Source organism: Ceratotherium simum, chromosome 26 (genome assembly GCF_057802395.1).
Source record: "Ceratotherium simum simum isolate JZ-2026a chromosome 26, ASM5780239v1, whole genome shotgun sequence".
NCBI classification, from domain to species: Eukaryota; Metazoa; Chordata; class Mammalia; order Perissodactyla; family Rhinocerotidae; genus Ceratotherium; species Ceratotherium simum.
Window position 1 is genome coordinate 42,965,844 of NC_141925.1, and position 22,332 is coordinate 42,988,175.

The following is a 22,332-nucleotide window of genomic DNA, read 5'->3' on the forward strand; positions in this document are numbered from 1 at the left end:
ACTTTGAGCACCTGGGCAAGGTAGAGTCTGTCCAGTTTCTCCGCTGTAAAGCTACTCTTTATCCCTCTGTCCTCTGGGAAGAAGTCACTATCTGCAGCCCCCACTTAAGGAGTGGGGGGTTGTGCTCCCCCTCTTTAAGGATGGAGTAGCAAAATAAATTATTTGGAGTTCTTCTGCACAGATTTGTCTCTTCTCCCCCTTTATATAATTAGTCAGTCGTTTATTTATACCATTATGGACTCATGGATGTTTATTTGTGGTTGCAATCCAGTGCTACTTGATTTTGTTGCTCAAATTGTTCTCGCTTTGGCCACTGGGAGTGCTTTCAGTTGGCTCCTATGTCTCTTTGACAGGCCTCTATTATTGTTTGGTTTTGAGCACTTCCTTGCCTCTGGCACTACAAGATAAAGACTCATCTTGTGTATTTCCTCTCTAGTCCTAAAATCAGCCATTTCTCCAAAGAGCCCTGGTTCCTTTTATCAGAGAATGACATTAGAAACCAAGATCTGCGTGCTAGGTGACCTGTTTTGATTTTTTAAATGTAACCATTAGAAAACTTAAACCTACATATGTGGCTCATATATTTCTATTGGACAGCACTGTTTTAGGGTCTCCTCTGTCCTAAAAATGCCTTAATCCCACTCTCTCGAACTCATGACCCAGTTCTCTTCTTCCCTTCACATCGAACTTTTTAAAAGAGGAGTCAGCAATCATTGCCTTTACCTCTTCATCACTTGCTATTTAACTCCCTGCAGTCTGTCCTCCACCCCACTGCACTGAAATGGCTCCCCCCAAGGCCACCAAGAGTCTCCTAACACTCCTCAGGCCTTTCCTGCCGAAGCTGGGATTTCATGGCACTGTTGAGCACACCTTCTTTTTTGGAAAGCTTTGGCTTCCAGGACCTCTCCTGCTGGCATACTTGCCCATTTCTCTGACCATTTCTAAGTTTCCTACATTCTAAGTTTGGCTGCCTTGTCTAAGCTACTCCTTATGTTCTAGTGTTCCATCCTCTGACCTCCTTTTCCATCAGTCTGATATTTTCTCCCTGGGCAGACTCACCCACTCCCACACTATCATTACTACACAATCAAGTTCATATACACTGAAGTAGCAGTGATGGTCCTCTCTGGTCCCGCTGTAGCTGTAGCATCCCTCTGCAAACCTAGACCCCTAGAGGCTCTTCTCCTCTGCCTGTTATTCCACTTCTTTTGGCTTAAACGCCAACTCCACATGAAGAATTAACTGCTCTTTCCTCTGCCGTCTCCATACTGGTTGTGTATCAGTTAAGATCTTTTGGCTGCAAGCACAAACACTAACTGGCTAGCCAAACAAAAGAGGGATTTATTAAATGGGTGCAGAGGTATGTCATTGTGTCTGTCAGAGTCTGGCCGAAGGCAGAAAGACCTCCAAAAAAAGATAGCTGAAGAGATTTTAAAGAAGGGAGTATTTATTTAAAAAAAGGTCAGAGTTAAGGGAACTTACAGGAGACGGTGCAGTACTCAGGGCTAGCGACAGCACTGTTCACCACTGGGCCCGAAGGAACAGGGAAGAGTAACCAAAGGGGAGGGCTGCCTGCCAGGAGTCTTTGGAAGAGGGAAGCCGCCAGCCCATAGCCCAGCAGGCAGGAAACCAGGAAAATAAGCACCTCAAACCCCCTTCTCCTGCCCTGGAATCTCCTGCCAGTCCCTCCCATCAGCTGAACCCAACAGGAAGCCAGAGGGTTTTGCAATCCATCAGGGCCAGCCTCCCAGGACACAGAGCAGGGTGGACACGGGTGGGTCTAGCAGGGCAGCACTCTCCAGCCCAGTCATGGAACTGAAGGGAGAGCCACACAGCCAAAACCCAGGTCTGGAAGGCATGAGGCACACAGCAACCAAGGCCCAGGCCCAACAGCTTCCGCCAGGAGAGACACAACAGGCACCTTTTGACTCAGACAGTTTATTGCTTAGCAGACAGCAGGAGGGGGATTAGCCAAAGGTGCCAGCTCCACATGGTCCTTGTTGCACACACCAAGAAGGAAGACTCGGAAACCAAAGGGCCGATGACTCCCACATGAGCTGTGGGGAATCCTGTTGCTGGGGAATCAGCTCTAGATGAAGCTGAACTGTTTTGTAGTCCGCAGCTCTCCTTGGAGGGAGGTGGGGCAGAAAGCCTCACACCTCATCAGAGCCCGGGAGGCCATGGGTTATGAATCTCCTGGGCCTGAAGAGTCAGACAGGCTATGGGTCAAGCCTTTGCCCATGTGGCTCATGTAGATACGTGCCAGGGCAGAGCTGTTCTCCATGGAAGGCAAGTCTCAGGCAGCTCCACAGACCTCAGAGGCACAAGACTGAGGAGCTGCTCTCTAAAGCACCAGGCTACAGATGACTCAGCCCCAACCATTCTCTCTCTTGCAATTTTCAGATTCTTGGGAGAGAATTCAGCTGTCCCAGCCTTGGTCTGGGGTGGACACCATCAGCTGCGGTCAGGGCCAGGCTCCCCATGAATAACATGGGCTCTGGGCCCACTCCCATGTGCCCGGCAGCCTTCAGGGATGGGCCGCAGCCCTGTCTGGACTCGCCTAGCTTCTGCCTTGAAGTAGTGTCATTTCCATCTCATTTAATGAAGAAGGAAGTCAAGAGACGTCTTTGAGGACACAGCCATGAAGAGTGGTTGATGTGACCAATGGGCGGGGGGGGGGGGGGCGGTGAAAGCAAGATCCGGCCCCACCAGAGGTTAGAGCTTCTTTTAAAGACCGGAGGGAGCATAAAGCAGTATGTATGCACAGCAATTAATATTTGCAAATCATTTAAAGAGAAAGAATGTCAAATTTATTATCCTTTAAGTTATTTTAAGTTCACAATGATAAGGAAAAAGTATGTGTGGGAATGTTTCCACCTTCAGTTGGCAGAGTAAGCAGAGAGCATGGTTAGGAGGGACCAAGGGAAGCCAGCTTGACCTGTGCACACCAAGGCCTGGCTCTGCTGGTTAATAAGCAGGTTAATAACCTGGCAAACAGTTTAATAAACACGCCCGTGGCTGATGGGGAAGAGATTATGGTCCTTTTCTCCTTATCATTAAATGTTTCTAGGGACACACAGTCATGAAGACCTTCCCAAATTGTAAAGATGTCACCTCTGCTCGCTGGACCCAGAGGAACCCCTCAAGTCCCTGTGCCCAGCTGGGAAGAGCCTGTGGGCAGGCGACCCCACAAGCAGCCTTACAGCTTGGTGGGCTGTGCGGGGGTGAGGTGGCCGGCCCCACTGGGTGAGGGCAACACCATGGGCAGTGAGTTGCTGCCCCTTTCGTGCCAGCACGTGTCCAGGATGGGGTAGAGCTTGCCCTGGAAGTCAGCCTGGAATGTGTAGAGCGGCCGCAGGTCATCGGGGCGGTCAGCATCGAAGAAGGTGAGCTCTCCCTGCTCATAGTGCAAGTAGACGCCGATGCGGTGGGGGTGGCTGGCCACAGGCAGGGGCACCCGCGGGCAGCCAAAGGCCTCGTACACCCGGCCCTCCTTCAGGCCGATGAGCCACACGCCTTGCTCTGGGGACTTGCTCAGCTTGCCCTTGCGACTAGCTGTGCCCTTGATGACCCCCAGGCGCCAGTCGCTCTTGCTGCCCACCACCACCTCCCAGTAGTGGCGGCCGCAGGAGAAGCCCTGGCTGGCCAGGACACAGGTACTGTAGTCGAAGCGCTCGGGCTGGCTGGCGCGGCGCTGGGCCAGGAGCCCGCACTGCACCACGGTGTTGCCCTTGGAGAGCTCCAAGAGAGGGTGGGCGGTGGCAGGGTCCAGCTTGAGGGACTCTGGAGCTAGGAAAGATCAGAGAAGGCGTGTTTGAAAGCCACACAGAAGGCAGCAGACCCTGCCCAAAGGGAGGCTGATTGGAGGCCTCGAGCTCCTCAGGAGAGGAACTGCGTCAGCCTCCTCTCTGTATCCGTGGGGCCTAGAAGGGGCCTAGAAGGCTAGGCACAGAGTAGGCACCCCAAGGATGTTTGCTGAATAAACGAATGATGCCTGAAGGATGGAAAAAATGGACAGCCGTGAGCAGAAGCAGTCTGGTAAGAGAAATGGTGCGGGCCCATCTAAGGCCAAGGTGCTGATGGAAGGACCTGGAAGACAGCCTGTCACTCTGCTCCACAGCTAAACTCCCCCAGTTTTCTGGAGAATTCATAACAATGCCAGTTGTTTTCTTTGATACCCAAGCACCCTATTCAAGGACAAACTATCCCAACTGACCTCTTTGCTAGCTGCCAGCTAATCAGTTTACACCCAAAATGTGCAAACACATTCACGCTTCAGAGAATGTCTACGGTCTTTTCTCCCCTCCCTGTTTCTCTTATATAAGCCCTGTGTTTGCCTTTGTTGGATGAAATCAGTCTACTGATTGACCTCCCTTACGTGCTAGTAATGAAGGGGTTAATTAAATGTCTCTGAGTTATTTTTTGACAGAGCAATAGCCACCATTTATTAACCACTAAACTACACACGCACATAGGTATGTATATTTATAAACTACACAGCCCAGCAAGATGAATGTTAATAGCCCCTCTTTACAGATGGGGAAACTGAGGCTCAGAAAGTACACAACTCGCCCTGTCACCCAGCTAGTATGAGATGGAGCTGAGCTTGAGCCCAAGCTGTCTGGGGGAACCCCACTCCCATGTGCTCCCCACCAGCCTATGCAGCCTCTCTTCCAGTTCTTTGTACCTTAAACTCGGACACAACCAACAAATTGCTGCCCACCCTGGGTGGCCACCCTCAGGAAAGAGGATGGGTTGGGGCCTCACCTGGCAGAACCTTGCGAAAGAGTCTTTTCCACACAGTCAGCTTGATGTCGGCCTGGTGGAGGCCTGGCTTGAAGGAGACGGGGCTGAAGGCACCTTCCAAGGGCCGGGCCTGCTGGAGCTCTGCTCTGGAGGCAACATTTCACAGTGACGGCGGAGCTGTGTACCGTGCGCCCCCTCCCCCGCCCCCCACGCATCGGTACGCAAGTCCAACCAGCCAATCCACAGCCCAGAAGACCATGCACTCAAGATGCCCATCACTTCCTCCCTGCCACCCCACTCTCAGAGGACCTGCCTCCTTCCTGGAAGGGTAAACACTACATCAGTGGTTCTCAAACCACCGGGACCAGCAGCATCACTTGGGGAATTGTTAGAAATGCAAATTTTCTCAGGTCCCACCGCAGACCTGCTGAATCAGAAACTGATTACTGGGTGATTTCCCAGTGATCCGTGCTTTGACGAACTCTCCAGGTGGTTCTGATGCATGCTAATGTCTCTGCGTCGGGAACCCTGGCCCCCAGCCACAGCTGGAGTGGATACCTGCTCCAAACTCAGCCAATCAGGTTCTCTGTCCATTCATTTAAACCAATGCTCCTAACCAGATTGTCCCTAAGACTAAAGGAAATTCGAGAAAACAAGGAGATTCTCATAAATGGGGTCTGAAGAAGGCCCAGGAACTACACAGATTATTCATTTTAGGGACTAGAACATGGATCCCATCCCTTCCCACAAGCCGTAGTGCATGTATCAAGGCCCCTCATTCTGGCAATTACCCACCTCTCCCACCTTATCTCCCATTCTGCCCTGTGTCATACTTTATACCCTAGCTATACTGAACTTCTCATAATACTTGCAAGTCTGCACACTACTTCACCCTTTCATGTGACTCTACTTGCCTGGCAAACTCCTGTCCTCTGCCCTTCTCAGCTTTCTCACCTGGGCACAGTCTTTGCCAATCCCGCCCACCGTCACCTCCTCTGGATATTTCTGTAGCTTGTGTGAACCTGTATTGTTCTAGGTGCCCACAGTGGTGTAACCATAGTTCACCATCTGCCTCCCACCAGTCTTCGGGACCCTGAAGGCAGGGAGGTGACTTTCTTCTCTGTTTTCCCTGGGCTCAGTACAGAGCCAGCTGTGGGCAGCTGCTCCCAAGGCACTGGTGAAACTGAAGAGGGGAAACTAGTGGAGATGAGATATCCGTACCCGCAGCCACCAGACCCTCGCCGAGAGCTCCCTCCGAGGTTATTACCTGGAGGCCATGGAGTGGTATTTCTGGAAGACAAGAGAGGTGGGTTAGGGGATGGGGGAGCTGTTAGGATGGGAGAGGCTCTTGGGACCCTGGGGGCCTCGTCATGGGGACACTTCCTTGTCCACTCACCCGGATGAACTCGTGGTGACTCTCGTTACTGAACTGCTCCAGCACAAGCTCGGTCTGGACCAGCCGCTCTCGAGTGCCACGGGCCTGCTCCAGCTGGATGTCCAGGGAGGCCACAAGCCCCCGGGTGTGACCCTCCACCCCCTCTAGACAGTGGGCCTTCTCCTCGTCCACCAGGTGGTGCAGCTCCTGGAACTCTCGGCGAATCACCCAGCTGAACACATCGGACTCATTCTGGGACAGGGAGGGGCGGTCACAGCTGGAGCCTCGCGGAGCCACCTGTCTATGGCTGACTTCAGTGTCCCCAGAGCCTGGCAGCCTCGGCCTTCCTGGGCCTTCCTGACTGGGCTGCTCCTGGTACCTGAGTCCCAGGGCTGACTCCTGCCAGGGTGTTCTCACTGTGCCTGGGGATCCTAGATGTGGCCGTGGGAGAGGGCAACAGTGGCAGGAGAGATGCTGGGCCCCCAGCTCCCATTTCAAACGCAGGGGCTCTGCTTTCGTCCTCTTAACTATTAAGCGTGCACGTAAGATTCTGCTTTACCACAGTGTTCCACAACTGAAAACAGTCTGAAAGGCCCCAGGAGAGCAGGCTTTGGAGTGAGACAGCCTGGGATGCCTGTGTGACCCTGAGTCCTGCCTCCATCAGACGGGGGTAATGCCACCTCCCTCTCCAGGGTGAGAAGGGTTAAATGAGATAATGTCCGGGGACACTGGTCTCCTGCTCCGGTTTCATGACCTCCTGCAGGGTCCCAGGCTCCACACCAGCCCAGACCCAATGTGCCTCTCATTTAGGAAAAGCAGCCAGCCACCAAGGGCTCCAGGCCTTTCCTCGCCTGTGCTCCAACGTACTGGGAGGGCACCACACGGGCTGTCAAGGTCAAGCAGACACAGGTGGCAGGGGGCAGGCAGTCATGCCCACATTTGGGCTGTTTACCTCTAGGACTTAGGTTCTGGGTTATCTCAGTCCCAAGGACGTGGAGGACACAAGCCAACTTGGAGACGGTCCTGACAACTGTGTTGAATTCCCCTCAGAGGATTTGCACTTTCCCCGCCCTACCCTGGAATGCTTTGAATTCTGGCTTTATATGGAAAGGATTTCCGTAAAAGACAAACAAGAACTGGGCTCTGTAGGAAAGGGGAGGTGGCCGGGCCCAGGGTTGGGGCAGAAGGAAAGGGCACTCACGACAATCCGGGTCCTGTTGTTCACCAGTTTGGCGATATGCTCATTCACCTTCTTCTGCTCCTGCTTCAGGTCAGAGATGAGGCCCGCAAGCTCCTCCTGGAGGCAACATGCCATGGCCCCCTGAGCAGCTGATCCCTTCACCCTCTCAGCTCCACGGGGCCAGCCCTGAGCCTCACCCTTCTTGGGAGCATCCCCAAGCACTCCCAGTGGAACCAGGGAGCTATCCAAGTACCCTTGACCCCCAAATAGGTAAGATTATTCAAGAATATTCCACATTGATGGCAGGAACTGCCCAGGGAGAAGAGGATCTCCACGACATGGAGAGAGATGCCACCTGGAAATCACCGCACAACATCCAAGAGGGGTGCCTGACAATCTGAAGCCAACACACCCTGGGTGGGATGCTGCCTGCAGGGAACCCACCAAGTAAACTCTCCGGTCACCAGCAGGCCCAGGATTAGTGGGCAGTTGATCAAGAGTCACCACACAAAGGCTGGCCCCAAGGCACCATTGGGTGCACAGAGTGGCCCAGGTTCCACCTGGTGATTCCCTGCTCCTACAAAGACCTGAACCCATCCCCAGCAGGCCTGGCCCCAGCCTGGATTTGGGGCCTCCCCAGGCTGAAGTAAACTTACTTCTCCTGGGCTTCCCTGGCCCCAAATCTGACCTAGGACCAACTGGGACCAACCAGGACCATCTGGACTATGGTCTGGCACTACTTGACGCTGCTGGTCTGTGCCTGGGGAGTGTACAGACTCTTGGGCCTAGATAGTTGCCAAGCGGAAGGCAGCTGCAAGAGCCTTTCAGGAAGGGAGCTGGAAAAGAATAAAGCTAGTGTGGGGATAAATGGACACAGAGGCCTGCTCTGGATCACGAGGCATCAGATCTCATAGCAGCCTGAGAAGGGCATTCCAGTGGTAACCTCCCGAGGCAGAGAGAGATGAGATGAGTTCTCTCCCATCACCCGGACCACAGTGAGAGAAAACAGAATTATGCAAATAAATGAATAAATAAAGTATCTCAACATCTCAATCAGTAGCAGAAAACAGGAATGCGTGAAAGGGATCTCATAAAGGCACACAATTTAGTTGCATCACAGAGAAGAGTGTTGGGATCACAAAAAGCCAGCTCTAAAGCAGGACTCAAGCTGTCCCCACTCCTAGCCAGAAATGACGAGCAAGCTCCTGCGTGTCTCCCTCTCTTCTGGTCAGCCCTCTGCTAAGAAAACGTGGGCTCAGTGTCACCACAATGCAGTTTGGCCTCCTCTTTCCACACTCCTCTCTAACTATTCTGGCCAAGATGATAGTTCTTACTGCTAAATCTAACAGAATCTTTCCAGTCCTCAGCAGACATTTCACACAAGGGACCTGTCCCGAGAAAATGCTCCTAGGAGGCTGTATTCAACCAATGTTCCTGCTCCCTCTCTCGATTCTTTCTGGGGTTCTCTCTCTACCCAAATCTTAAACCCTGGTGCTCCTTGGGGCATCATCTGTGTCTTGCCTTATCACTCCGCAGACTCTCCTGGTTGGTCTTCTCCACTCCTGTGGCTTCAGTTCCCACCCAAGTGTAGATGACCCCCATTCTCATCCCAGCCCCACTCTACACCTTCCCTCCGGCAGAGGGGTCAGGCCACGTCACATCACTGCTGAAAACCCTCCAGTACCCCCACCCCCACCACGGCCCTCGGAATAAACTCCAAATCCCTTCACATGTTACACAGGCCTTTCCATGACCTGGCCCCTGCTTACCTCACCTGCCCCATCTTGCTCCCAACTCACTCTCCCTTGAGCTAATGGAATGACTTTCACTTCCTCAAATAGCCATGCTGCTTGCCTCCTGGTCTTTTGCACGTGCTGTCTTTGTACTTGGAATGCTTTTCCTCCTCTTCTTTTCCTATAAAGTCCTCCTTGTGGTTCAGGCCTCAGCTTAGCAGTCCACTTCCTCCAGGAAGCTTCCCCTGAACATCTGAGATCATGCAGGATCCATGTTCCAGGATCTCGCCATTGCTTGTATTTAACCCTGACAGCAGCACCTGACACACGGGACTCTTTGTCAGACCCCCAGACAGTGAGGTCCCCCAGGGCAGGGTGAGCCTCTTTGCCCCCTATTGTACCATGGGCACTGGCACATCGTAGGTGCCCAGTAAATGTCTGTGGGTGGGAGGGGCTGGTGAACCACCTGGCTGGCCCTGCGCATGTTTCCTACTTGTCTCCCAGGGTTGAAGGAGCAAAGACATGCTGCCCAGAGCACTCGGCCAGGGAACCCCTGCAACAGCTTCCAGAGGACCCTCTGCCTACAGATCTTGGACTGTTTCCTCTTCCCGCCCTCACCTGTATTTGTGGTTCCTCACCTTTACTGCCCCCTCCCCCCAACACTGTGCCAGGTACCCTATAACGATGCACTACCGAAAGCCCTTCCTGCCCTTTCTTGATCTGTTGGCAGTGGAAAGAAAACTGGCCATGGTCTGAGTCCTCACTCTGCCGCTGACAAGCTGTATGACCTTGGGTAAGATGCTTACCTCCTCTGAGCCTGAGTTTCCTCACTTGTAAAATTCAGTAATAACCCCACCCTTCATAAACCTTAGACCAACGTATTAACCTAAGATGCTGTCATTGTTATCATTGTGCGTCTTAAATGATGATCTGTAGATCTGAGGCAAAGCTCCAGGAGGGCAGGAATCTATTGATTCTACAAATACATTCTGAGCAGTGACTACATGCCAGGCACAGCTCTAGGCACAGAAATACCCCAGGGAACAAAACAAAGTCCTGCCCCCATGTGCCTGAGAGTGTGGTCTGGGCAGCGCTCAAGAAACAAAAGAGAGCTACAAAGAAAACTAGCACAGGGGGAGGGGCTCGCACGCGACGCAAGGGGGCTCCCTCATGCTATCGCTGTAATCCCCAGCACCTGGGCATTCGGTCAGCTGCTCAAAACGTGATGGATAAATGAATGAACGCTCCAAGTTCTGCTCCAGGACAGGGCTGGAGGGAAATCGAGTCCGGGCCGGGACCCCTCTGTGCCGGGCGATGGCGCCAGAGAGCGCAGGAGCTGGGCTGGGCGGACCCTCCCCGCCCGGTTCCCCGCCCCGCAGCATCTCCTACCCACCTTCATGCGGCTGTAGACCGTGGAGACGGGGGTGACCCGGTGCTGCTGGTGGGAGCCCAGCAGGCCGCAGAGGCCGCAGATGAGCTCCTGGTCCTTCTCGCAGAAGAGGCTGAGCGGGTTCCGGTGGTGCTCGCAGACCGCGGGCTCCGGGTCCCCGGGGAGCTGCAGGGCTTCGATCACCCGCGCCAGGGAGACGTTGGGCGGGGAGCTGCTGCCGTCGACCTCCTGCCGGCACACGGGGCAGCGCAGCTCCGAGTCCAGGTGACGGGACAGAGTCACCAGGCAGCCCTTGCAGTAGGAGTGGCCGCACTGCAGCATCAGGGGCTCCTTGAAGACCTCCAGGCAGATGGGGCACTGAAGGCGGTCCTCCAGCTCCGGCATGCTCACCTGCCACGCCATCCACGCCGCCCGGCTGGAACACAGGGCGGCCTTCCTCGAGCCTGCTCCCTCCGCCCCCGACCTCCAAGGGCCCCTGGAAATTACAGGCTCTGAAGGATGCCAGTCCTGACCCACTATGACCTTGGGCCTATTTTCCATCTTTAAAACAAAGGACTTGAAAAAAGTAGTCACTTGGAGACATAATTCTATGCTTTTTACTCAGATTTGGAGGTAACCACGAAAGGGGCCATCTGCAGGGTCATTTGGAGTGACACGAATAACCAAGCTCCAGCCCAGCAGGCGTTCTGACCTAGAACTGGACAGCAAAAACAAGCAAAGGGCCTTCCCACCTTCAGGATCAGTGCTCAAACTGGAGAGCAACTCTTGAAAGCATAGTTACAACAGAGATTCCCGAGTCACCCTTCACACATGTCCACTGAGACCCGGATATCCGCAGTTACTCGAGACACCCAGGTCATGCGGGGGCAGAGAGTGCTCTTAGCACAGCACTGTTCCAGAGAGGCTGGGACCTAGGAGGGCTGTCACCCAGTCTCCCACTCTGCTCCCCCGTGACTGGCACTGAGAGAGGAAAAGCACTGAGCTGAAAGTCAGCAGCAGACCCACGGAGACGCCCCGCTGGACTACCTGGTTTCTCACGACCCCCTGAGCCTCCCACCGGGGCCTCACACCAGCATCACTGACCCGATCCACTGGGCCTTTTCTTCTCACCAGGATGGGACAGCAGGCACGGAGACCTGGGGTTTGCAGCTGGACGCCTGCTCCACCACCTAGTTCCTGCCCCGTCCTCCTCCCCTTTCCTAGCAACACCCACGTGTCCCCAAGGTCGCCCAGAATCAGGTGGAAACTGGACCACATCACGGGACTGGGGAGGCAGCCTCTGCTCGGCCGGCTCTGATAACTGCAACGTGCAGGCGCTCGCCTTGGCCAGGCATGAGGGAGGGGCAGGGACAGAGGGACTGGGCACCCATCCACACCTTGCAGACCCCAAATGGGGGCAGACTTGTGCTTTGACACAATTCTGTCTGAACCTCTCTCCTTTTTTGAAGGTATTTTTATTTACTTATTTAGATTTTTTTATTGAGGTATAACTATAAAGTGCACAAATCTCAACCATACACTTGATGTGCACATTATATATGTCTACTCACTCTCAAGATCAAGACACAGAACGTCTCCAGCACCCAGAGGCTTCCTCATGTACCCCCAGTCAGAACCCCTAATAAGGGTAGCCACTATCCTGACTCAGATTGTAGATTAACGTGGCCTGGTTTTGAATTTCAAATAAAAAGAATTCCATACGTAGTATGTTCTCTTTTGTGTCTGACTTCTTTTACTCAATATTATTGAATTATGAACTTTTTTATATAAAGTCTTTCAAAGGTTTGGAAGTTCAATGACATTTTGTTATAGTTAATAAATATGGTCATAATATACTATGAATATGAAGGGGTGTGGTGGGAAATTATGGATTGGAAAAGACGGCTGGGAGAGGCTCTCCAGGAGTGTTAAGAAACAAGGCACTCTGAACCAGCAGGCCACGACCCCCACAGGCCAAGCACCCAAGTCCACCAGCGGGGGAGGTCTCTACCCCATAACAAGGGAGACCTGGCAGAGGCAGGTAGAAAGCTAATTTTACTTGTTAATTCAACAAATATTTATTGAGAACCTGCTATGTGTCAAGCACTGAGCTGGGTATTAAGCATACATTAGAGAACGACAGACAGGATTTCTGTCCTTTTGGAGTTTATAATATAGTTGGGGTAGGAGTGGGGTAAGCTCACAAATAAACAATATAATAGTGTTAAATGCTATGCAGGAAGTAAACAGTGTGGTGAGAAAGAGGAGTGGGGTGGCGGGTTTGCGAGCTGCACTTTAGAAAGGGGCAGGGCAATGTCTTTGAGGAGGGATGGTTGAGCTGAGACCTGAAGGATACAGAGAAGCCAGCCACTTGCAAGGCTGCAGGAGGGCAGACCAGGCAATGGGCCAGCAGGTGTAAAGGCCCCGAGGCCGGAAAGAGCTCGGTGTTGGTGATACCCTAGAGAGGAGACCTGGGCAGCTGGAGCGCAGTAAGTGAGAGGGAACATCACAAGATGAGGCCAGAGGGGTTGGCAGGGAGGGCTCTGCAGATCAGGGCAAAGATTTGGATCTAATTTCAAGGGCAGCAGGAGCCATCAGAGGGTTTCAAGGCAAGGGAATATCATCTGATTTATATTTTTAAAAGATCACTCTGGCCGCTGGGTAGATAATGGATCACAGTGACTTGAGCATTTGTGGGGATGGATGGTGACGCCAACGAGTGACGTAGAAGAGATGGTGGTGAAAAAGGAAGATGGCGCAGCCCAGAGTCAGAGGCCTGAGGACACACAGGTGGAGCCACCCCGGCACTCCGTGGCCTGCAGACTTCAGCAAATATCAGAATCATCTGGGAGGCTTGTTAAAACGCAAACTTCTGGGCCTCGCCCCCAGAGTTTCTGATTCAGGAGCAGGCAGACCTCGGAGACACTGCGGGTTCGGTTCCAGACCACCGCCATGAAGCGAGTATCACAATAAAGCGAGTCACATGCAGTTTTTGGTTTCCCAGTGCATATAAAAGTTATGTTTACACTATACAGTAGTCTATTAAGTGTGCAATAGCATTATGTCGTAAAAACAACATACACACCTTAATTAAAAAATACTTTAGTGGCCAGCCCCGTGGCGTAGTGATTAAAGTCCAGCATACTCCGCTTCGGCAGCCCGGGTTCATGGGTTCAGATCCCAGGCTCAGACCTACACGGCTCGTCAGCCACATTGTGGTGTCAACCCACATATAAAACAGAGGAAGACCAGCAACAGATGTTAGCTCAGAGCCAATCTTCCTCGCCAAAAAAAAAAAAAACAACTTTATTGCTAAAATATGTTAACCATCACCTGAGCCTTCAGCAAGTCAGAATCTTTTTGCTGGTGGAGGGTCTTGTAAAAAAACAGTGTCTGTGAGGCGCAACGAAGCAAAGTGCAATAAAATGGTGTGTGCCTGCACAGATGGGCTCAAGAATCTGCGTTTTAACAAGTTCCCAGGCAACACTGCTGCTGACCTGGGGACAACACTTGGAGAACCACTGAAGACGGCAACTAGACACAGGCAACTGGAGCTCTGGCGCTCGCGGAGGCTCTGGCTGGCCAGGTATACCACCTGTTGAAGTGTGTCATATATTTAAACCTGTGGAGATGGCTGGGCTCCCTCAGGGATTGAGAATAGAGAAAGGTAGAGGTCCATGAACAGGGCCCCGAGGTTGCTAACGTTTACAGGCCAGGAAGAGGAGGATGACTGAGAAGGAACAGCCAGTGAGGTAGGAGGAAAATCAGGAGAGTGTGGTGACCAGGAAGCTGCGGGATGCGGAATGGCCCCCAAAGATATGCAAGCCCTAATTCCTGGAATCTGTGAATGTGTGACCTTACACAGCAAAAGGGACTTTGAAGATATCATTGTGGTCATGGACCTGAATTATCCAGGTGGGTCCAACCTAATCACATGACCCCTTAATAGTAGAGAATTTTCCCCAGCTGGAGCCAGAGGTTCAGCAGAAGAGGAAGCAAGAGGATTCCAAGCACAAGAAGGATTCGGTGTGCTCTTGTTGGCTCTGAGATGTAGGGCCCACTTGCAAGAACCAGAGAGAGGCCTCTAACCTAAGGGCGGCCCCTGGCCGACAGCCAGCAAAGATACAGGGATCTCGGGCCTGGAACTGCAAGGATCTGGATTTGCCAACAACCTAAATGAGGTTTGCAGTGGATTCTTCCCCCAAAGCCTCCAGTAAGGCTGGTGCCTTGATTTTAGCCCACTGAGACCAGAATTGGACTTTTAAAGATTTTATTTATTTATTTTTCCCCCAAAGCCCCAGTAGATATTTGTCTGTCACAGCTGCACATCCCTCCAGCTGCCCCATGTGGGACGCAGCCTCAGCATGGCCAGAGAAGCGGTGCGTCAGTGCGCGCCCGGGATCCGAACCCGGGCCGCCAGCAGCGGAGCGCGGCACACTTAACCGCTAAGCCACGGGGCCGGCCCCAGAATTGGACTTTTAACCTACAGAACTGTGAAAGAAGAAATAGATATTGCTTTAAACAACTGGTTTTGTGGTAATCCATTGTGACAGTGATAGAAAACTAATATAGAAGCCAAGCGAAAAAAGCGTTTAAAAGTCAGAGAGGTCAACTTTATCCAGTGCTGACAAGAGCCCCGGAGTCTGGTGTCTGATCAATCTGGCACCAAGCACAGTGTGAGCGGGAGGGGGGTGGGGGGGTATGGAAGTGGGGGGAAGAGAAAATGGAGGGAGAGGAGGCTGAGACACAAGAGTTGAGGAAGCCTTTGCAGCAACTCCTTGGAGAAGTTGTTCTAAGAGTAGTAGTAATGGGGCCACCTGTAGCAGGAGGGAGATGTGGGACGAAGGCAGGCTTGTTCGTTTTAAGGTGGGAGAGCTTAGGACACAGAAGCTGAAGGAAATGCTCCAGCAGTCAAGGCAAGACTGGTGCAGGGGAGAGGGGACACCCAAAGGAGTCAAGCCCTGGAGTAGGCAAGAGCAGGAAGACCCAGGAACAGCAGGCGGGGTGGGATCCAGGGCCTTTCTTCCTTTGCACCACGAGGGAGGAGGTGCAGCAGGTTTTGTGGATTTGGTGATGGGAAAGTGAAGAACATCACCTGCTTTTCCCAGGAACTGGGCAGTTTGACTTTAGAGGTCTGTGCCTAAATGTCTCCGAAACGCAAAGGAGAAGGGAGGGAGGATAGAAGAAGGCGTCGCGACACCCGACTTTCCCAGCAGCAGGCGGCTTCTGAAGTCTCCTCGCCCTCAGCGGGCTCTGGTCAAGCGCCCCGCCGCCTGCCCCTCCCCCAATCACACGGCCCATTGCTGGCCGCCCACCTGCGCGTCTCCTTCCCCGCGCCTTTGCCACGTGCCCCATCACGCTCCTCCCGCCCTTGTCACGTGCTCCGGCACGCGCCCCGGGGTGCCCTCGCGCGCCCGTCACGGGCTCTGGCGCCCGCCCTCGGCCGCGGGGCAGTTGGCGGCGGTTTGAGCGAAGGGCCGAGCGCCTCCTCGCGGCCCCGGACGGAATGCCGCCAGCGGGGGCGGACGGCCGGGTATAAAAAGGCGGCCGGGCCGCGGCCTTGTGGGACCTGTCGAGTGGCTGGCGGCGGCAGGGCTGCGGGCTCGCTCCGCGGGGCAGGCGGCGCGGAGATGGGGGGCAGCGCCCCCGGCCAGGTGAGGCCCGGGGGGTCGGGCGGGGGCGCCGGAGTCGGGGTGCGACCCCAGGGCCCTGAGTTCTGGTGTTTCATTCCCCCCAAGTCTCCGTACCAGCGGCTGAGTCAGAGGATGCTGGACATTACCGGGGACCGGGGCGTGCTGAAGGATGTCATCCGAGAGGGGGCTGGAGAGCTGGTGACGCAGGACGCCTCGGTGCTAGGTACCGCCGGCGGCCCGGGGGGCCTCTGTCCTCGGGGAGCCGGCGATGCGGACTACTGGGGGTTACGGGGCAGCCAGTGCTTCACTGCCGGGTACCGTGGAGGGGAGGGAAGGCTGTATGTCCAAATATGTATGTATATATATATTTTACAGGGTGAAACTTGCTTTGTTAGGATTTGGGTGTTTAAGGGAAAGCAAGGGAACTCATCTTCCCTTTTCGGGAGGCCACTGTGAACAAGGGACACTCCGAGGCCCGCCGGGCACGCTCTTGATCCTCAAAGCCAAAGGGCAGGCATCCAAAAGTTGAGCAAAGATTTTTGTATCACTCGGGGTTAGGGCTGTTTTAAGCGCATCTGATTCCATTGTTTTTGCGTGACAGTTAAAGAGACGTGATATAGACGTGTGGGTATCTTCGGTCCCTTTTTCTCAGGCTGTCTTTCTTCTGTCCTAGTGAAATATTCTGGATATCTGGAGCACATGGACAAGCCTTTTGATTCCAATTGCTTCAGGAAAACTCCTCGACTGATGAAACTTGGAGAGGGTAAATTCAGATTAGGAGCTGGAAAAGAAGGGATTGGGGAGTTGATGAGGGGCAGCACCCTAGGACTGAAAAACTCACCAGAGCCAGATTCCTTGAGTTGGTTTCTCTGAGGCTGGATTTTGCTAAACCGGTCATGTTCTCTCCCACGTTCCCAGTAGAGACCTAGGTATTTGGGAGATGGCTTACCTGGCAAGGTTATCTTTGCATGCTGACTTAACCATCTAGCATTGCATTTCTCTTTGTTCGCTTATTAAGTAAACATGTTGAATACTTACTATCTAAGTGTATGGTGAAAAGAGAGGATATGCTAAGATGATGAGAACATCTTGGCCAGTGTGGTGGAGGAGGTTGACCTGCATTCAGACGACTAACCTGGTAGAGTTGGATGAGTTCCCGGGAGATATAAGCAGTGTTGTGGGAGTGCTTTACTGAAGGCACAATTAATCCCAGCTGGGAAGATCAGGGAAGGCTTCATGGAAGAAGAGGCATTTGAAATGAGCACTGCAGTTGAAATAAGATTTCAGTCAGGGTAGAAGCTGGGCGTGGAGTGAGGAAGACGTTGTAGGAAGAAGGAACTGCATGAACAGAGATGTCAAGGCCAGAGTGCTGCGGAGCCTGGAGAAGTTAGAGTTTGGGAATGGGGGTGGTCATGGGAAACAAGGCTGAGAAGTAAGTTGGGACCGCAATCCAGAAGGCTTGGAATATCGTGGAGAGATTTGGACTTGAGGGGGAAGAGGTCGACAGCACTGGAACAAGACGCTGGGCAAGCTTCGAGTTCTTACCCCTTCTTCCAGATATCACACTTTGGGGCATGGAGCTGGGCCTTCTGAGCATGCGGAGAGGGGAGCTGGCCAGGTTTCTGTTCAAGCCGACCTATGCCTATGGAACGCTGGGCTGCCCTCCCTTGATCCCCCCGAACACCACCGTCCTGTTTGAGATCGAGCTGCTGGACTTCCTGGACTCTGCTGAATCAGACACGTTTTGTGCCCTCTCGGCCGTAAGTTGTGGAGCACAGTGTCAGCCCTTTAGAGAGAGCGAGGGGATGGGTTTGTGTGTTGGGTAGTTATCCTACCCTCTGATGATCCTCTGCCTCAGGTTCCCTCCCGAGGCTCCTGAGTGGGGGTGGTGGAGGAGTTCCCCCACCTCCTAGTACCTGTCTGACTTAGTAACGGCTCTTGTCTATGGGTACATGTTCTAGGCCAAGGTCAGCTGGTGGATTCGTTATGGACCAGCAGTTTCAGCTGATCTTTCAGTTGCCCTTTGCCTGATTCTCCCTGAAAGACAGTGAACATTTGCTTCCCAACCTTAAGTTTGGTTTCCAGCAAGTTAAGTGTTGGTAGCTCATAACTAGGGTGACCGTATAATTTACTGACCAACCCAGGACACTTGTGAGGGAAAAGGACTATTAACTGGACGGGATACCAGGACATCACGTGTAAACAGGACAGTCCCAGGTAAATCGGCATATATGGCCTCTGTCCTCATAACTTAAATGTTGCCTTTTCTTTGTAGCTTTTCGCTTAACCCGTCCCAGAGAGACAGGGCTTCTAATCTCATCAGCATCGTATATGGCATTTGTCATGCTAGCTCACACTGGCTGTAGTTGTGTCCTGAGATGCCCACCCCAGGATTATATCTGTATACGATGTCTCCCCAGCTAAACTGTCAGCAACCCAAGTGAGGGATGTTACCCTTTTCTCATCTTCCCACAAAACAGAGGTTCCTGGGGGGCGGGGGGGTGCCCGGACATCGGTGTAGAAAAAGAGGCTCTTGGGTTGATTCTCATGTGTATCCAGGTAGAGCATCATGGCCACGAAGACCAGCAGGGCCCTGGGCAGACCAAGACCTGTCAACGCTTGTTGGATAAAGGGGGTTGTGAGTCCTGATTTCTGTGCTCAGCAAGTTCCATCAGTTTCAGATTCCACAGGAAACTCCTTCTTTAGGGAGCATCCCCGGGAGGACTGCAGAAGTAGCCCTCCTTCTGGCTCTGGTCTGTGCAGTGGGGGCAGTGACAACACCGACCTGCCGGGGCCTGGCCTGTCATGATGCGCAGAGACGACCTCTGCAGAGGCACCTGGTCAGGGCTTGGCACTCCCACAGCAGTGGACAGAGCTCCACATCTGCAGGAGAAGAGCTGAAGCTGTGCTCACGCTTGCCTTGTGGTCTTGTGGCTTTGCTTCCTTGCTGGTGTCCTTGTCTTTGGTCCTCAGGAGCAGCAAGATCAGTTTCCGCTGCAGAAGGTCCTAAAAGTGGCGGCTACTGAACGGGAGTTCGGCAACTACCTTTTCCGCCAAAATCGTTTCTATGACGCCAAAGTGAGGTATAAACGGGTAAGAAGGCTTTAGAATGATAAGTTTAGACCCTGAAAGTGTCTTTGTTTAAAAGATAGATCTTGTCTCTTTCCCTGCTCTTCACGTGCAGCCATTAAGAAAAATCTCATTAAAAATCTTCATGCCAGAGGGCTAATGACTGGGAGAGGGGACGTGGGATTTGGGGGAGCCTGGTGATGTTCCGTGTGTGGATCTGGTTGTGATTACATGGGTGTGTTCAGGTAGTGAAAATTCATTGAGCTGTGCACTTAAATTTTTGTACCTATGTGTGTATATATCTGTTTGTGTGTATATATATATATACACACACACATGTATACGTGTGTGAGCCAGAGCTGTGAGCTCACAGATATACATACATGTGTTTATATACATACATACTTCAATAAAAAGTTCTTAAAAACTCTCATCCCAGTATTCGGTCCTCTTCCAGCTGGTTTCTCCAACCTGTGGGCCATCTTCATTTCCTCTCTCTCTGGCAGTGGGGAGTCATCTGACTCTGAGGTGACTCCGTTCTCACTAAGCTTCTGATTGTGACTTGGCTTTTTGTGTAGGTTGTGCCGACAGGAATTCACTGTTTGCTTTGTAACTCATTCAGCAAGTATTATGAGCACTTTCTGTGTGCCAAACTCTGTGCCCTGGTTCTGGAAGCAAACAGGACGGAGTTTAGAGTCTAGGGGCAGTCTGGTTTTATGTCTCATTTGCATACTGAGCCTAAATCATTTCATGATTTTCGTTCAGCTGCAAGCAGCAGAATCCTGAAAAACAGTATGTCCTTTAAATAGACTAGAGACTTAATTTTTCTCGCATGAGAAGGGAGGCAGGCCAAGGCTGGTGTATCAGTTCCATGAAGCCTTCAGGGATCCATGTTCCTTCCGTCTTTCTGCTCAGCTACCTTTAACTGTGTTCTTATCTTTTTTTCTCTCCAAGATGGTCCTTCAGCCTGTAGCATCCCATGGTCATCTGGGCAGGAAGAAGGGAGAGGAGAAGAGTCTGGTGTATTTATTTGTGTTAAGAATTTTCCAGAAGTACCTCTGTCACACAGTGACTTCCCTGTGTATCTCATTGGCCAGACCCACGTTAAACGGGCACCCTCAGCTATATAGGCATCTGGGAAATGTGGTTTAATTAGCACATTAGTGCTTTGAATGGAGCGGAGGCCCTGTCAGAAGAGGAGGGGATGGATGCTATAAGCAGGTAGCATGTACCTGCCACACTGGGTTTACAGGAACGTGCGAAGAGATGGGGAGGGAGGGGAGGACGCGTGCGTGTCGGCCTTGGGAATCCTGACGAAGTCGCGTTCTTCCGCATGGAAGGCACCGGTTCCGGCTCACAGTTAGGTTGAATCACGGACACTGTTACTTTGCAAAGCTTCCTGAGAGCCCCTGCTCGCTTGAAGAAAATTTTTCCCACAAAAAACAGACCCTTTGCTCCTCCCCTGGCTTAGTCATGTTTCCTAGGTCTGCTCCCTGAGGCAGTGGCGTTTTAACTGCATCTGCTGTTTGCTCTGGCATTCTCCATGTGTGAGCGGCGTGTTCTAGCTGCTCTTTTTAAGTCTTCGTTTCTCACGGAAGGCGAGTCTTCAGCTCTGACTGTGACGCTCACTTCCTTCCCAGCATTAAGTCGTAATTTTAAGTCGGTGTAGAGTTGCACGTTATCGAGGTTGTATGACGCGTGCCTGCCAAGCCGCTCTGCCTCTGCTCACGCCTCTTCCAAGAGCAGCGTCTCTTTTTTGCCCCTTGAATTGCCTTTTTTGGCTAGTTTTCTCTGTACCTGTCACTGCCTTTTTTTTTTTTCTTTTTTGGCTGAGGAGGATTCGCCCTGAGCTAATATCCACTGCCAAGCTCCCTCTTGTTGTATGTGAGCTGCCGCCACAGCATGGCCAATGACAAATGAGTGGTGTAGGTCCATGCCTGGGAACCGAACCTGGGCCGCTGAAGCGGAGCGCACTGAACTCAACCACTAGGCCAACAGGGCTGGCCCCTATCACTGTTTCTTCCTGAACTTTCCCACAGCAGTAGAGAGCCCCTTACAGCACTGCTTCCGCGTGATTGGGCCTCAGCCTCTGGTAGTTCCACGTTTTCTGGGTGTGTCCCCACGGGAGCACCAAGGCAGAGCAGAGCTCCCTGGGCCCCTGCACAGCTCTGGTCCTGGGGCTGCCCTGTGCTTCTGTTTTGTGGGTTTCCCCTTTTCTCAATTTACTCCCTTGCATGTCTAAAAATATTCTCACACTTTATTCTTACCTCACACCTAACAGGTAGCGTGACCGAGTGTAGGATTCCAGGACGTGGTCACTGTCCCTCGGATTTTGAGGAGGAATATCGTTCTGTTCTAGCTTTTAGAATTGCAATGAAGAAGTCTGCTGCCATTTAGGTTCCTATTCCTTTATATACGACCTATTGTTTTTTCTCTGTAGAGATTTAAGGATCTTTTTTCCTCTGGTGTTCTTAAATTTTATAGTGCGGGGGTGTGTGTGTATTTTTAAACTTGTACTGTGCCCTCGATGTATCATTTCGTTCAGGAAATTTATCCTCATCTCTGAGACACTTTCTTGAGCTATTTCTTTGATAATTTATTCTTGTTTCTGTTTTCTGCTTTTTCTGGAACTCCTTACTAGTTGACTGTCAGACCTCCTGGATTGACTGGCTAGTCTTCCTTTTTCTTATTTTTCCCCCCTTCCCAGTTTCCATCTTTTCTTCTTTTTGTTCCATTGTCTGGGATCTTTATTGACTTTATTTGCCATCTCTTCTGAGTTTTTCTTTTTTCTTTCCTTTTTTTTTAAACTTTGAAGGGCTCTTTGCTTCTTTTTCCAGCATTCTGTTCTTGTTTCATGCGTACCTTGTCTTCTCTTATCTTTTTTTTTGTTTTTTGGTGAGGAAGACTGGCTCTGAGCTAACGTCTGTTGCTAATCCTCCTCTTTTTTGCTGAGGAAGATTAGCCCTGAGCTAACATCTGTGCCCATCTTCCTTTATTTTGTATATGGGACACCACCACACATGGCTTGATGAGCCGTGCATAGGTCCACGCCCAGGATTCAAACCTGCGAACCCTGGGCCGCCAAAGTGGAGTGCACGAACTTAACCACTACACCACTGGGCTGGCCCCTTCTCTTATCTCTTTACACGTTCATTATAGTTTTTAAATTTTATTCTCTCCACATCTGAGACTTTTTTAAACTCTCAATTCTTTTTCCGTTTGATATT

General features: G+C 52.1%; 2 protein-coding genes across 2 annotated transcripts in view; one reads left to right on the forward strand and one right to left on the reverse strand.

Annotated features, from left to right (window-relative positions):
* Positions 1–2,824: 2,824 nt before the first annotated feature.
* On the reverse strand, positions 2,825–10,832 carry TRIM50 (tripartite motif containing 50). Its single transcript, XM_004442123.3, has 6 exons — positions 10,428–10,832; positions 7,323–7,418; positions 6,143–6,373; positions 6,014–6,036; positions 4,768–4,892; positions 2,825–3,789 (listed from the first exon to the last, which is right to left on the reverse strand). Exons 1-6 carry the CDS (start codon positions 10,824–10,826, stop codon positions 3,200–3,202), a joined length of 1,464 nt encoding a protein of 487 aa, XP_004442180.1. The 5' UTR covers positions 10,827–10,832; the 3' UTR covers positions 2,825–3,199.
* A 4,715-nt stretch (positions 10,833–15,547) lies between these two features.
* FKBP6 (FKBP prolyl isomerase family member 6 (inactive)) overlaps positions 15,548–22,332 on the forward strand; it is a 29,348-nt gene continuing 22,563 nt past the window's right edge. Inside the window, exons 1-5 of the mRNA XM_014796530.2 lie at positions 15,548–16,057; positions 16,142–16,259; positions 16,710–16,799; positions 17,594–17,796; positions 19,010–19,129. Coding sequence (XP_014652016.2) covers positions 15,548–16,057; positions 16,142–16,259; positions 16,710–16,799; positions 17,594–17,796; positions 19,010–19,129 — 1,041 coding nt within the window. The remainder of the gene's footprint in view (positions 16,058–16,141; positions 16,260–16,709; positions 16,800–17,593; positions 17,797–19,009; positions 19,130–22,332) is intronic.

Coding starts and splice junctions, on each gene's coding strand:
- TRIM50 (XM_004442123.3), bottom strand. CDS start 10,826: ATGGCGTGGCAGGTGAGCATGCCGGAGCTGGAGGACCGCCTTCAGTGC. Junction 7,419..10,427: donor CGGTCTACAGCCGCATGAAG/GTGGGTAGGAGA, acceptor TGTTGCCTCCAG/GAGGAGCTTGCGGGCCTCAT. Junction 6,037..6,142: donor GTCACCACGAGTTCATCCGG/GTGAGTGGACAA, acceptor CTTGTCTTCCAG/AAATACCACTCCATGGCCTC.